General features: G+C 40.2%; 2 protein-coding genes across 5 annotated transcripts in view; both read left to right on the forward strand.

Moving 5' to 3' along the window:
- sec24a (SEC24 homolog A, COPII coat complex component) overlaps positions 1-6,815 on the forward strand; it is a 16,277-nt gene extending 9,462 nt beyond the window's left edge. The window contains exons 14-22 of the mRNA XM_043221342.1: positions 265-423; positions 720-893; positions 983-1,093; positions 1,336-1,511; positions 2,146-2,280; positions 3,113-3,217; positions 4,566-4,658; positions 5,101-5,204; positions 5,750-6,815. Coding sequence (XP_043077277.1) covers positions 265-423; positions 720-893; positions 983-1,093; positions 1,336-1,511; positions 2,146-2,280; positions 3,113-3,217; positions 4,566-4,658; positions 5,101-5,204; positions 5,750-5,864 — 1,172 coding nt within the window. The 3' untranslated portion in view covers positions 5,865-6,815. The remainder of the gene's footprint in view (positions 1-264; positions 424-719; positions 894-982; positions 1,094-1,335; positions 1,512-2,145; positions 2,281-3,112; positions 3,218-4,565; positions 4,659-5,100; positions 5,205-5,749) is intronic.
- A 2,092-nt stretch (positions 6,816-8,907) lies between these two features.
- On the forward strand, positions 8,908-12,858 carry camlg (calcium modulating ligand). Of its 4 annotated transcripts, none has more exons than XM_043222073.1 (4): positions 8,908-9,164; positions 9,930-10,273; positions 10,347-10,439; positions 11,351-12,858. In XM_043222073.1, exons 1-4 carry the CDS (start codon positions 9,014-9,016, stop codon positions 11,540-11,542), a joined length of 780 nt encoding a protein of 259 aa, XP_043078008.1. In that variant the 5' UTR covers positions 8,908-9,013; the 3' UTR covers positions 11,543-12,858. The 4 variants fall into 4 exon arrangements, with proteins under 4 accessions (XP_043078008.1, XP_043078010.1, XP_043078009.1 ...); XM_043222075.1 differs by having other exon boundaries at positions 10,347-10,412; XM_043222074.1 differs by having other exon boundaries at positions 9,933-10,273.
- The last annotated feature ends 1,513 nt before the right edge of the window (positions 12,859-14,371 follow it).

Raw genomic sequence — 14,371 nt, forward strand, 5'->3', positions numbered from 1 at the left:
AAACAGCGGAGTCTGTTTAACAGCAAGGTTTGATCATGTTGACCACTTAGAGCCTTTGAAATGGGAAGATTGTAAAAATCAATGCATGTCTTTTTAAATGTGATTCACAAGAGTGAGTTAAACCAGCAGACTCATTAACAATATATATTCACCACCTGCAGTGTTCTTCATCTTTCTCGTGTGTGTGTGTGTGTGTGTGTGTGTGTGTGTGTGTGTGTGTGTGTGTGTAAACTCTACTGAATGGTCCTTCATCTCCTCCTGAAGGCTGTATATCCAGATACTCTGCGGGGAGCGTCTATTTCTACCCTTCGTACCACAAGCAGCACAACCCGCCTCAGACAGAGCGTCTCCAGAAAGATCTGAAGAGGTACTTGACCCGCAAGATCGGCTTCGAGGCCGTCATGAGGATACGCTGCACTAAAGGTATGTTCAGAACAGAGGTCTCTGGAATCGAAGAGTTTCCATCATTTACATATCTTTTTTTTTATCTGAAGGCTGATCATCACTTTGACAGATTCCAGTAATGATCTGTCCAGCTGGTGGCAGCAGAGCTTGGGTTAAATTAGCTACAGAACAGAAATTTTATGCATTATAATTGAAATATGTGAATGAAAATAACCGATGATAATAGATTATAGCGGTTTTTTTTTTACCTAAGATCAGAATGCCAGATGATGTCAGGTGAAGTGTGTCTGATGTGTGTGTGTTGTGCTCCTCAGGTCTGTCCATACACACCTTCCACGGGAACTTCTTTGTGCGCTCCACTGACCTGCTGTCTCTGGCCAACGTGAACCCTGACGCCGGCTTCGCTGTGCAGATGAGCATCGAGGAGAACCTGCTGGACTTGCAGACCGTGTCCTTCCAGGCCGCGCTGCTCTACACCTCCAGCAAAGGTGAGGGACACTCCTCTGGTCACGTGACGCTCCTCCGGTCACCTGACTACGGTCATGTGACGCTCCCTGTGCTCCTCTGTGTGTTGCAGGAGAGCGGCGGATCCGTGTGCACACGCTGTGTCTGCCCGTGGTCAGTTCTCTGTCGGACATCTTCGCTGGAGCAGATGTCCAGGCCATCACGGCTCTTCTGGCCAGCATGGGTACGGCACGCGATAATCTGATTTCTGCTGACAGACATATAATAATATACCCAGATAATAAAAGTAGTTTATTATGTTACTGATAATCTATCAAGAAATATATTACATAAAGTACAGTGTAATAAATGTAATACGTTAGCGGTTGTGAATTGTAAAATATTATGCACTTCATGAAATGTATGGGAAAAATTTTTTTAATATACAATAAACATGAATAAAGTGTTTGTTCTGATGTGTTTCAGCCGTGGATCGCTGTGTGACGGCGAGTCTGAGTGATGCTCGGGACGCTCTGATCAATGCTGCGATCGACACGCTGGCGTCGTACCGCTCCTCAGTCCTGACCGTCCCTCAGCCCGGCCTGCTGACCCCTGCCTGCCTGCGCCTGCTGCCGCTCTACATCCTGGCCCTGCTCAAACATGTACTACACACACACACACACACACAAGGGTAATTGAACTGGGGTCAGTTACTGTTTACACTACTCATAAGAAGTTAGTAATCTAGTTTTCTTTTGTCTTTTAAAGTTATGGTAGATTGGTCTTATTTGTATTGAAAACATAAGACTGATCACGGCTTGTTAGTTGCAACTGCTGGTTAGTCAAACTAGTCCTCAACACACTAGGGATGTAACAATTCACTCCATTCACAACTCACAAGATTGCCATTTAGAATTTTTTTTTTTTTTTTTTTTTTTTTTTACAAAATGAGATTATACAGTAAATAAAAAAGGTGTCAGTAAAAATTCAGGTTATTGCTGCATGTTTCTTTGTGGAGTATAAATAACAAAACTAAATAGAGATTTACAAACAAAAGCAAGCCTCAAATTAAATAAGGTAGTTACACAAAATAAATCTCTTCATATAAACAAACTAACCCTTTTTCTGTACTTTTTTCCATTTAACATTAGAGGCAACAACCGCAGTTTAATCATGAACAAGGATGCAGTGGATCCTAATCAAAATCAGACCGTATAATATCAAAACCGAACGGTCTGACTGTAGTTTTTTTGGCTTTCGCTCCTAACTCACATCTGACGGGTTGTTGCTCCTCAGAAAGCCTTCCGGGCGATCAGCGGCCGGCTGGACGAGCGAGTCTTCTCCATGTGTCAGCTGAAGCAGCAGCCGCTGGCCTTCCTCCTGATGATGGTTCATCCGGGCCTGTACCGCGTCGACCAGCTCACGGACGAGGTACGCTCTCAGAGACGTCTCAGAGCCAGGTGTTATTTGACACGCTCCATTCTGCTTCATGAGTCCTGCGTTCACTTTTTAATGTGATTTAAGAGCTGTTTGCAGCGCAGATGTTTTTACTGCAGAAAGATGGTTCTGGGCCAGAACTGACTTCATTAATATTTATTGATCATTAAGCAGATAACTACATCATCGTCATGAACACCGTCACTGTCTTGAATGTAAAGTGCTTGTGTGCAGTGTTTTTAGATCTTCATGTGTTTAGTGTTAAAGACACAGCAGCTTAATGAACACACTGCCTAATTAATGTTAATCAAAGAACAAAAGAAAATCATTTATGCTCTTGACGGAATCTTTTAATAATATATATAATTTATAAAAAAGAAAGCCATGCAGAGTTTTTAAAAGTTTAAAGTACCTGAAATTTGGTTCAGTTGTATTTATTCATGCTATTGCTAATTGATTTATTAGATCCTATTTTACTGACTGTTTTCTTGTCTTTAACACTTTAATATTTTACTTTATAACTAATCTATAATCCATAATAACGCAAGTGGTCTGAATCAGGAGAGAATCTGCACAGACCAAGCAGCATTTACAAGCTAAAACCGCTTTAAACAAATGTGTCTGGATTCTGATGTGAGAGACAACAGAATATCAGCTTGTTCACTGGAGGAAGAGTGCTTTTGGACTCTTCAGTGACTGTTTAAGGATATTTTTTCACTTCTCAAGACGTATGATGGCAGAGATCTTGAGTTTGCGCTGATACTCTTCAGTGTATGTACTGATGCTTTAGTTTGAACCTGATGTGAGGTTTGTCTCTTGCTTTCAGGGCGCTCTGAACATCAACGACCGTACGATTCCTCAACCCAGAGCTCAACAGCTGAGCGTGGAGAAACTGAGCAGAGACGCAGCCTTCCTCATGGACTGTGGCACTGTGAGCGCGCGCACACACACGCTCACACACACGCTCACACACACACACACACACACGCTCACACACACACACACACACACACGCTCACACACACACACACGCTCACACACACGCTCACACACTCACGCTCACACTCACACTCACACACACACACACACACACACACTCACACACTCACACACACACACACACACGCTCACACTCACACTGTCTTTTACTCGCCTTCAAAGCGTCCAAGGTTTACTGACTTTCTTTTAGATGAATCCAGTCAGAGTTATGTCCAGGTCCCTCCAAGCCTTTCTGTTAATAGCAGTGTGAGGGATGTAATAAAATGTCCCTCACACGGCTCCAGGGGTGAATAAAGGCCTCCTGAAGTGAAACCTAGTGTTTCTGTAAGATAAATATCCTTATTTCACATTTAAACACTTTTCTCTCACTTCTGCTGACTATGGTAAGAGGAATATGTTCAGGCGGATGTCGTGAGATGTGTGAGAGTCTCTGGGAAACACACTACATGTCTCACACCATCCTCCAGGACTGTTTCTGCACATGAGAAATAGTGGAAATGATGGAAAAGTGTTTGTTTGTTGTTTCAAAAACAAGGTAGTTTTTGATATAGCTCTGATTGGATTTGTCTGAAAGAAGAAAGTCAGAAACACCTAGGCTGCTTTCAAGGCGAGTAAAAACAAATTTTCATTCTTCTGAAAATACAAATGCTTGAATCTGATTGGCTGACGAGCGTTCCAGCGAAGCACACAGTGAATGTAGTCCATATTACATGATCATTGCTGAATGCTTTGAGTTATTTGAAAGGCCTTACACTTTACAACAACAAAATAACCAAAACCCACAATGACTGACCAAACAAATAAATAAATAATAAACTGTACGATAAAAAAGACACCATTCTATTTTATGTACACGGTGATGTTATTAGTGCTGCTCTGTCAGTTTTATCGGGATAGTGTAGTTCTTAATTCAATTACGTGACATCTCACATCTGAGAGAACAACGCCGCTGTTTCTGAAGAAAATGAACTTAATGTTTCACTATTAGTAGACATGCTGCTGTTAAACACTTTTGAGAGAGCAACTGTTCTGCAATTAACAGCTGAAGCCTCTGTAATTAGGACTAAAGTAATGTGGAATTACACAGGAGTTTGATGAAATGCGTAATAAATGAATCCTACTCACACTAGCATTTTAAGTATAAAATCTGGACCGTGTAGTATAAGAGGAATTAATGAAATAACTAATCAAGCTTCTGCCGATAAACCACCTCTGAACTTGGACACTTATTCTCATTAACACTTAAGGTAATGTGAAAAGCTGTATGTTGTTCTCCTCAGGTCATGTATCTGTGGCTGGGAAGAAACTGCAGCCCGGAGTTCCTCACACAAGTCCTGGGAGTGGACGGCTACGCTGACGTTCCTCTCAACATGGTACACACATCAGACACCGCTTCACAAAACAACACTGTTTTCTGCTGAATACTCACTTAGCAATTTTGTAAAAAAACAAATGTATGATACAAGAAGATTAAAAAGTGTAATGAAGACTTATGGCCTTGAAAGAATACATACTGCCCTAAAGAGAGCTACGCTTTGAACACTTTTACAGTACTGGCTCTGTTTGCTGTCACTTCAAGAAAATGAATGAACAAGCCCCTGAGAAAACAGAAGCATTTACTAATTATTGTATTATATACCTAAAATAAATCTGAAAATATTGCTGCTAAATATGGTTTGAAGATCAACTGAAATATATTAGTATTTTTAAATGAAAAATGTGTTGGAACAGCAGTATTAATATTAGCACTAACAGAGAGTGATTGGTTACGCTGAAGTGAATCCGCTGAGATGTGGGTTTCTCGTCTCGTCTCAGATCCAGCTTCCAGAGCTGGACACGGCTCAATCTTCACGACTGCGAGCGTTCATCGACTGGCTGAGAGAACGCCGGCCGTTCCACGCCGTCCTGCACGTCATCAGGTCAGAAACACAAACATGCCGGTCTCCGTCTCACCTGTACACCTGTTCATGTCGATATTAAATACATAATGTGTGTCATGGGTAAAGGTGACCCTAACCACCAGTAGGTGGCAGCAGATGTGTCAGAGATTCATTCAAAACAAATAATTGACTAACTACTGGATAATGGCTAGTCTAATACAGTACTCAGACAGGACACCCGAACACTGACCTCAGATATGACCGATCATCTGAGATATGTTAGTAGCAGTGATGTCACATGACTGATTGGTCTATTTTCAAAAGAATCAATCCAAATAGAAAACAAATATTCTCTTGATTATGTAGGCTAATGCGTGTGGAACGTGCAGACAGGAAAGGCAATTGAAATTATTCAAATGTTAATGCAGCCTCTTTATTGTTTTTCCCTGACATATTCATAATCAGGGCTTCTGTGGTGAGCGATGTAGGCAGTTAAAAGCTCTGCATGATTTAAAGGACTTATTAATGAAATGAACTCTTTCTGCCTGAATGACTACAGTCTGACTCTCTTCTCTTGGTTTCAGAGATGAGTCTCCTCTGAAGGCCGAGTTCATGCAGAACATGATCGAGGATCTCAGTGAATCGGCTCTCTCTTACTACGAGTTCCTGCTGCACCTGCAACAGCAGATCTCCAAGTGATCCCATGATGCCCGGCTGGAGCCCGACACACACCTGCTGTCAATAAAGTCCCGTCTGAGTCTCATACAGCTGTTTGAGGAGTGATGCTTGACACACGGCTGACATCACGGAGCGCACCTCCTTTATCATTTATTGCCTTTTACTAAAAAACAAAAATGTAGAAGATTTTCTTATAAATTTCTTACAACCTTTATAATTAGCGCTCATCCGAATTAGCGCTTTATAATTAGTGTGGTCATTGTCACAAGTATATCTGTTCCATCTTCAGGTTTGTCTGTATTCGTCAGTCACTGTTTTAATTGAAGGCAATGCAGTTAAATTCAATATCTGCCTTAAGTGGGACTCTGAGAAGAAACGCTTGTATGTGACGTTTGACACGGGCAAATTCAGACGCTCAACCCTGTGATCTTAACACATTATAGAAACATGTATATTGATAAACCTATATTATATTCAAAAGATTGTTAATTTTAGTAAAAACATTATTCAGATGATAAACTGCTTGGGACTTTAATATTATTTTTTCCACAGAGATTTTTAAGAACTGGTTTAATCTATGAAAGCTTTAGGTGAAGTGATGGGCTACAGAGACACGTGGGAAGATGACTGTGTGCTTAAAGCTTGAAATATAATCCAAACTACAGAATAAATCCAGAGATTTCTCTGCCACTAATAGAGATTTATGTTGAATGGCTGGTTGTGAATGGAGAACTGATGAACACAATAATCTGAGCAATCTTGATTCTGTTCGCAGACGTTTCTTGATTAATCACATCCAACATACAGAGGGATATTTTTTTATATTTAAAAAAATCCTTGTTTCCTCTGCAGTTGTTCAGCTCATTTTAGCACACATGACAACTGTTTTTTGAGAAATGATTTGTAAATTCTCTGCAATTTTGTACATGTGAACTTTCTAAATGAAGTCATTAAAGAGGAAATGTCGTGTGAGCCCTCCTGAATATCTCCAGTTTTTCACCGTTATTTTAGCCTTTATTTATTCATGTTCTCTCATTCGGTGGTCGGCTGAACTAGACCAGACCAGACCAGACCGAACATGTTTCATCCTCTTTAAAAGGAGCAGCATTACTTAAGCATTGGCTTTTAATCAAGACTGTTTCCAGGATTTATTGCTGCTGCTTTCTACAGCCATCCATTCAAATAGATGCGTTTGGAAGATTTAAGGGGGTCATATGATGCGATTTCAAGTTTTCCTTGAGTGTTACAAGCTGTTCGTGAATAGAAAAGATCCCTGAAGTTGCAGGCTCAAAACCAGAGAGAGATTCTTAATAAAAGTATGACTTTGCTCAAAGAAAGAAGGCCGAGCTATTATTCTGTCTGTAGTGTTGCTGCGGGTGCCATGTTCTGGAGACGCTGTGTTTCGTGTGAAAGTGCTTCCAAATACGGACACGACTAGAAATCAGTGTTAAGTTGTGTTTACAACACTGTTCCAGAACAGAGTGTGTTCAGCACATTCATGAAGAACTGATTCCTGAACCTGACAGAGCAGTCTATGCTGACTCTGAACAGAGACTACTTACGATTCACATGAGTTTGGAGCAGTGAAAGGTAGTTGTCAGTCGTTTCTCTGATCATGAATGCAGACATGGTGTTATGTTTAAGAGGTGTGATGCAACACGACTCATAAGAAGTCATTGTCATCAGTAATTATGTCTCCACTCAACATCATATGACCCATTTAAATAGTAAATTGTTGATACAGTTTTGAAGTCAGAATGTTATTTAGTCTGCTTTTATTGGGACAGAAGCAGTGATTCTTTGTTCAGGCAGTTGGAGAATCAGTATGAAATAAAAATAATAAATAAGGGCTACCTCCATCCGTCGAGTTAGTTTGCAGTACACCCCTTCCATGTATTCCTCAGAAGCCCGGTTCTATTACATCAGCTCCAGTTTTCTGTCAGATATGATGATATGTCAGGGAAAGACACAAGCATATTTAAGCACTTTATTTTTCGGTGTCTCACTATGGGATATCCTAACTCCTGTAGTTCCAGATAGTCTGTCAGAGTCTGCTGCTAACCAAAGATAACTATAATAGGGCCGGTTGAGTCAACACTCAAGATCCTGTGCTCAATACAGCATGTATGAGTTGTAACATCCAGTTTATAGAAACTTGTAAATGTGTGCGCTGTTTCATAGATTTCTTGTATCGTGACCCATTTAAGGAGAGCCCATGTTGAGTGAGCATGTTAACTGGATGGAGACGAACGAGACCTAGAGAAATTGCCTCCACCATCCAGAGAGATAAACGCTGTTAGGTGATCGGCTTTACCCAAGACACAAACCAAACAGCGGATCACTGTCCCTTTCAACCCTTTAGTTCTGTGTCATATAAGAAAGTATGCTCTGGGCATAACACATTCAGCCTTTGCTGTTCAACAGGCTGTTTCAAAAAAGGAAGACAATGCTTGAATCATTGTAAAAAAAAAAAAAACAGCCAGCATTTCATGGTAGTTTCTGTGTCAGTTGATCAGATGGTGAACCGATCTCCTGTTCATTGCCCTGCCCTGATGAATGCTCCTCCAGCTGGACAGTGATGTGTCCATCATTACCACTTTCCTGACCTGGGCAATGCCTATGCACCAGGAAAAATTACTACTGCTGACATACACACATATATGTGTGTGTGTGTGTGTGTGTGTGTGTGTGTGTGTGTGTGTGTGCATAGTCAGTGCTGGATAGTAACTGATTATTTTTATTCAACGACTCATTACTGTATAAATCAGACTGCAGTTATTTCTTATTGGTTACATGGTTATTCACAATCACATGACATGCAGGGAAACAGATGTAACATTTCAGATCTTTATTTGATGTCATTTTAAAAAAGATTTATGGAATGGAATAAAATTTAATATATATATTTCTGTATTTTATATTATAATATGGGATACGATTATTATAGTTACATGAATGTGATAAATAAGCCAAAATTATTTAACAAGTAGTCTGATTATGTAACGATCACCACGACGATGAGCTCGGACTTTTATTTTGAAACGGTGTCGTCATTTATAGGGGACGCATTATGTGACGCTCCGCCCCATCAATAACAGCGGATCTACACAGAGACAGCAGCTGCTGACAGATATCGTTCAGTAACCGCTGGATCATCAGCGATCGGAGTCATGGAGGCGAGCGAGGAGGCGGACAGCGCGGCGCAGCAGCAGAACAACGCGGCGCAGAGACGCGCCGAGATCCGCAGGAGGAAGTTATTGCTCAACTCCGAGGAGCGCATGAAGAAGATCGTGGGCTTCAGTAAGAGCGACGCGGACAGCGGTGAGTCTCTGTTCTTCATCATCGTGGCACGAGTAAAACATCTCACAGCGGCCCTCATGATTCATATCACGTACAGTGTCCCGAAACAGACTCCACCTGATGGCCCAGAATCACAGGATCAATCTCCATCCACTTACATTGGATTAATCCCATACAGAGACTGCAGCTGTATTCTAATGTGATGCTTCTTAGTGTACCTATTACAGTGTTTCGTTCCAACTTCAAAGGAGTGTGTTTCTTTATCAGACCTGGAGAAATGTCTCAGCTGTAGAAGCTCTGGAGTGAATGAACCTCCACTGATGAACAAGTGATGGATAGTTCATCGTTTACTCATACTCATGTCATTCCAAATTTGCTCATATTGAACATATAAGAAGATATTTGGAAGAATGCTTGTACTTAAACAGTTGATGGCACCCATTGACTTCCTTGAAAGTTTTTTTTTTTAGCCTGAATTAGATTGAATAAGATGAGAACAATATCTAATACCTGCTCATTTTAGTGTTTTCACTACATATGATTAAAAAGTAGCTAATAAAAAACCCAGCCCTAGTATTAATCTCAATTTCTCAAAATTGATCCTTTGTGACTGGTTTTGTCATCCAGGGTCACACACACACACACACACACACACACACACATGCTATGAGCACTGTGGAAGACTTGTCTTCTGTTGGTTTTGACTGCTTCTGTTGTCCTGAAGTGTAAGTGTCTCTGTACACACGCAGCTGTAAGCCTCTCTGTCTCAGACTCGTGTCTCTCCAGCAGCTAGAGTCCTGGAGCCGCGGCTGACGCTGGATCTGGACGGGATGGAGTCTTCTTCCAAGAGGCTGTCCCCGCTGCTGTCTGAGTCTCTGGGGAGCGTCCCGGACGAAGCGGCGGCTGACAGGCTGGTGGCAGATGAGCGCTCGGCATCTCCTCGCCGGGGTCTGCAGAAGTACCTGTCCCGCTTCGACGACGCCATGAAGCTGCGAGGACAGCTGTCCTCTGAGAAGACGGCTCAGGATGGCGGCGGCGGGGACGAGGAGCTGGACTCGTTCCGTCTCTTCCGGCTCATCTGCAGCGTGGCTCTGGCTGTCTTTGTGCGCATCTTCGTGTGCCAGTATCTGGTGAGTGCTGCGCAGACGCAGACGCAGACGTGGGACTCCGCTCATCTTAACTCTGTCTCTTGTGTCTCTACAGTCTATCTTCGCACCGTTCCTCACTCTGGAGCTGGGCTTCATGGGATTGCACAAGTACTTCCCAAAGGTTTGTCTCTGTTTTGGCACTGATAAAGTAAGTGAAACCGTAAAACAATTTCCGCAGAAAATGTGCACTGCTATATTCGTCCAGTTTTATTTGTGATGAACTGATCGTAGGATGAATATGTGAGTTTGATTTAAAAAAAATCTTTTTACAGTGCCACAGACATGCAGCTATTTCAGACATATACTAATATATTTTTATATCTAAAAATCTCAGCTGGGCAAAGATATATTATCTGATAAGTCTCCATAAATCCTGCTGTATTCCTGTGAATGTTACAGTAAAGTGAGCAGAGATGTTTGAGTCTAAATAGAGAGATTATTGAAGTGTGAGGGAAAGTGAAAGTTTCTAGAGGTTAATGATGCTATTAAACTACTGTATGTAGCACTGACTGAATATAATGTGTTTTAGGTAAGTTACAACTAATGTTTTTGTAACACTTTATTTTAAAATGTCTTTGCTACACATTACGCATAAAAATAATAATAATTTATGCACAAGTAACCTTAAGCCTATCCTAATACTGAACTTAATCATAGAGTAAGTACATGTAGTTAATTAATATTTACTTGGTGCTTTAATGTATAATTACACTGTAACAAGCACACCTTAAAATAAAATCTGAAAAAATGTTGGTTTTAAAATAAGGTAAACAATAAATTCCAGTATTTAAAAAAAGTTTAAATTACTTGATTTTTGTCTAGTTGCCTTGAAAACATCTCATTTTTATTTAGTTTAACTTAAAGTACAACTGAAATAAACACAAATAAAAAAAAATATGTCTGTAATCAGTGACAGTGTGCAGATATTCAGTGTGTTCAGGGAAACTCTTACTGGAGCTGATTACAGCAGAACATTATGATTTTGGTGAACAACACAAGCCTGCTGTGGGATGTGAGGATCAGGACAGGTCTGATGGAGTTCCTGTGGTCTCTCGTCAGGTAGAGAAGAAGAGCAAGACGACGATGCTGACCGCTGCTCTGCTGCTGTCCGGGATCCCCGCCGAGGTCATCAGCCGCTCTATGGATACCTACAGGAAAATGAGTGATGTCTTCTCTGACCTCTGCGTCTACTTCTTCATCTTCATCACGTGTCACGAGCTGCTGCTGCTCTTCGGCTGCGACGCCTCCTAAGATCAGCGCTCCTCCTTCTGTTACCCATCAGACCATCTCAGACCACCTCAGACCACATACTATTCCTGGTTTAACATCCTCCTCTAATAGCTTATCTCATGTAGTGTTCATCAGTTAGAAATGTTCATGTTGACCGCTGTGAAACTAGTGAAGGTCTCAGAAGAGATCCCTGATGCTCTAATATCAGGCCAAACTCGTGTCTGTGTCGTATTTCATAACAAAATACCAAGTAAATCAAGCCTGTTTTTTTTTCTGGACCATTGAAGAATAAATCAGCTGAAAATTAACATTAGCTAAAAACATGTTCACTGTCAGACCATTCAAGAATATGGATGAGTTTGTTTCTTCAAATGTGTCTGCAGACAATGGATGTGAATGGGTGCCGACAGAATGAGGGTCCAAACAGCTGATAAAAACATCAAAATAATCCACAAGTAATCTATGAAGAGGTTTTGTAGACGTTGCTTGATCTGTACAGATTTCTCTCCTGATTAAGACCAGAACACTTTTTTACTGAAGGAAGAGCTATGATGGATTCTGTACTGATATATTTGAGTTAAAAGCATCTTAATCTGTGGTCTTCTCCAGATGTTAACTGATGGACTGGAGTGGATTATAGTGATGTTTTTATCAGCTTCAGATGATCTGAGGGGTAGCACATTTTAATTTTTATCTGAATTATTCTTTTCAGCTCTTTCTTATTATGACATAATCCAGTTCACCCTCATTTTGTCTAATTTCTGAAATGAATATCAACAGCTCCTCTTCTCATTTCTTTAATATCAGAGTGGAATATGATGCAGGTTTCATGAGCTTTGCTCTTTTGTTGTTTGTCCAACAGTGACTCAACAAAACCAGCCTAATCTTACTAGATTTGTTAACCGAGTCTTGAGTTGATCTCTAACAGGACCCCAGATTCTCTTCTGTTTCTGTCGCTCTTTCTATGCTGTGTTTCTGGTCAGTGGTTTTCTGATGTTGTGATGTTTTGTTTGGCCCTGCTCTTGTGTTTAGAGACGTTAGTGTTATAGAGCTGCTCAAACTTGAGTTTAGCAGACATTATTCTTGCAGATCTGTTCATTTCTATTTAATTTAATGTATATGCCGTTATATTCTGCTGTTTTGGATGGGAGATGAACTTTATGGTTTGTTTCCGATCATGTTTACACAAGTCTGTAACACTTATCTAATCTATGACAGTGTTTTTGCTATTCTCAGTAATATGGAAGAGTATGTATGTATGATTGTAATAATGTATTTGATTACGTCCCGGTCGGAGAGAGAAGCTACTGTTAAAACAATAAAAACATCAGTGTGTCTTTCTGACTGATCCATGTGTCAAAAAGTCCACAGAAGCAGAGAAAATTCAGGTCAGATGTTTGCTTCTTTTATTTATTGCCTTTTTTCCTCTCGCATGTTTTAGCAATCATCCAAAATTAGACGACATTCAAATGTTTAAACACTGAAAACACTTGAATCCGGACATCATGGAAGTCCTTCAGTTGGCTCCTCCCCCGAGTATCATTTTACTAAATTTACCATAATGCTTTATAATGAAAACTGCAAATCTAGCAATAACATAACATAACATAGCTCAGTTGTACATCTGGCCGTGAGTATATAGTGAATCTAGATTTACTATACTTAAAATGGTTTGTTACATACAAATATAAATTACTTAAAATTGTTTATCAGTTTGTAATAAAATTATATTTTAAATATAAGGATATTTATTAGACCTCTTTAAAAAGTGTTAGTATTTTATGTAGTATCTGTTTTAAGTTAAGAGGTGAAGAACGTTAAGAAGAATTTCTGCAGTCACGTTCATGAACAGGCCTAAAGGAACAACTTTCAATGTAATGTTACCTGTTTACATTAAAACAAAAGAACAACATATTGTCCGCACACTGCTTCAGAAGAAAAATGTTGCAATGTTTCGCCCATTAGGTCTTCATCAGGTACATGTTGTGTGAACGTCCTGACGAAGACCTAGTGGTTGAAACACTGCTAAATGACTCTTATGGAGCAGTGAGTGCAGTATGCGGACAATTCGTTTGTTTGTTTGTTTGTAAGGGACAATGACAATGACCCTAAGCACACAGCTAAAATAACAAACTCTGTGACTGTTCTTGAATGGCTCAGCTAGAGCCCTTACTTAAACCCAGTTGAGCGTCTCTGGAGAGACCTGAAAATGGCTGTCCACCAACGTTTACCATCCAAACTGACAGAACTAGAGAGGATTTGCAAAGAAGAATGGCAGAGGATCCCTAAATCCAGGTGTAAAAAACTTGTTGCATCTTTCCCAAAAGGACTCATTTACATTTAGTCATTTAGCAGACGCTTTTATCCAAAGCGACGTACAAATGAGGTAGGCAATAGAAGCAATTTATATCAACTCATGGCTGTATTAGATCAAAAGAGTGCTTCTACTAAATGCTGAGCAAAGGGTCTGAATACTTAAGACTGTGTTGTTGTTGTTGTTGTTGTTGTTGTTGTTGTTGTTGTGGTGGTGTGTTTTTTTTTTTTTTTTTAAATCTGCAAAAATGTCAACAATTGTGTTTTTCGGTCAGTATGGGGTGCTGTGTGTACATTTTAATATGTACATTTAATTTTAATATAAGGAAAAATATGAACCCAAATGATTTTAGCAAATGGTTTTATTATAACAGAAAAATTGAAGTGTGTCTGAATACTTTCCGTACGCACTATATACAAATGATCAGGTCAGTCCAAGAATTAATGTGGGGTGACAGAATAATGTCAGCAAGACTTTCTCTTAGAAAACTGTGGGTTACTCCACCCCAAAATAAAAATTGTCATTAACACTTAACC

Source organism: Puntigrus tetrazona, chromosome 21 (assembly GCF_018831695.1).
Source record: "Puntigrus tetrazona isolate hp1 chromosome 21, ASM1883169v1, whole genome shotgun sequence".
NCBI classification, from domain to species: Eukaryota; Metazoa; Chordata; class Actinopteri; order Cypriniformes; family Cyprinidae; genus Puntigrus; species Puntigrus tetrazona.

Excerpts from the sequence above, each read along its gene's own strand:
- camlg (XM_043222073.1), top strand. The coding sequence starts at position 9,014 with ATGGAGGCGAGCGAGGAGGCGGACAGCGCGGCGCAGCAGCAGAACAAC. Across the intron at positions 9,165-9,929 it reads TAAGAGCGACGCGGACAGCG|CAGCTAGAGTCCTGGAGCCG; the intron begins GTGAGTCTCTGT and ends GTGTCTCTCCAG. Across the intron at positions 10,440-11,350 it reads TCTGTTTTGGCACTGATAAA|GTAGAGAAGAAGAGCAAGAC; the intron begins GTAAGTGAAACC and ends GTCTCTCGTCAG.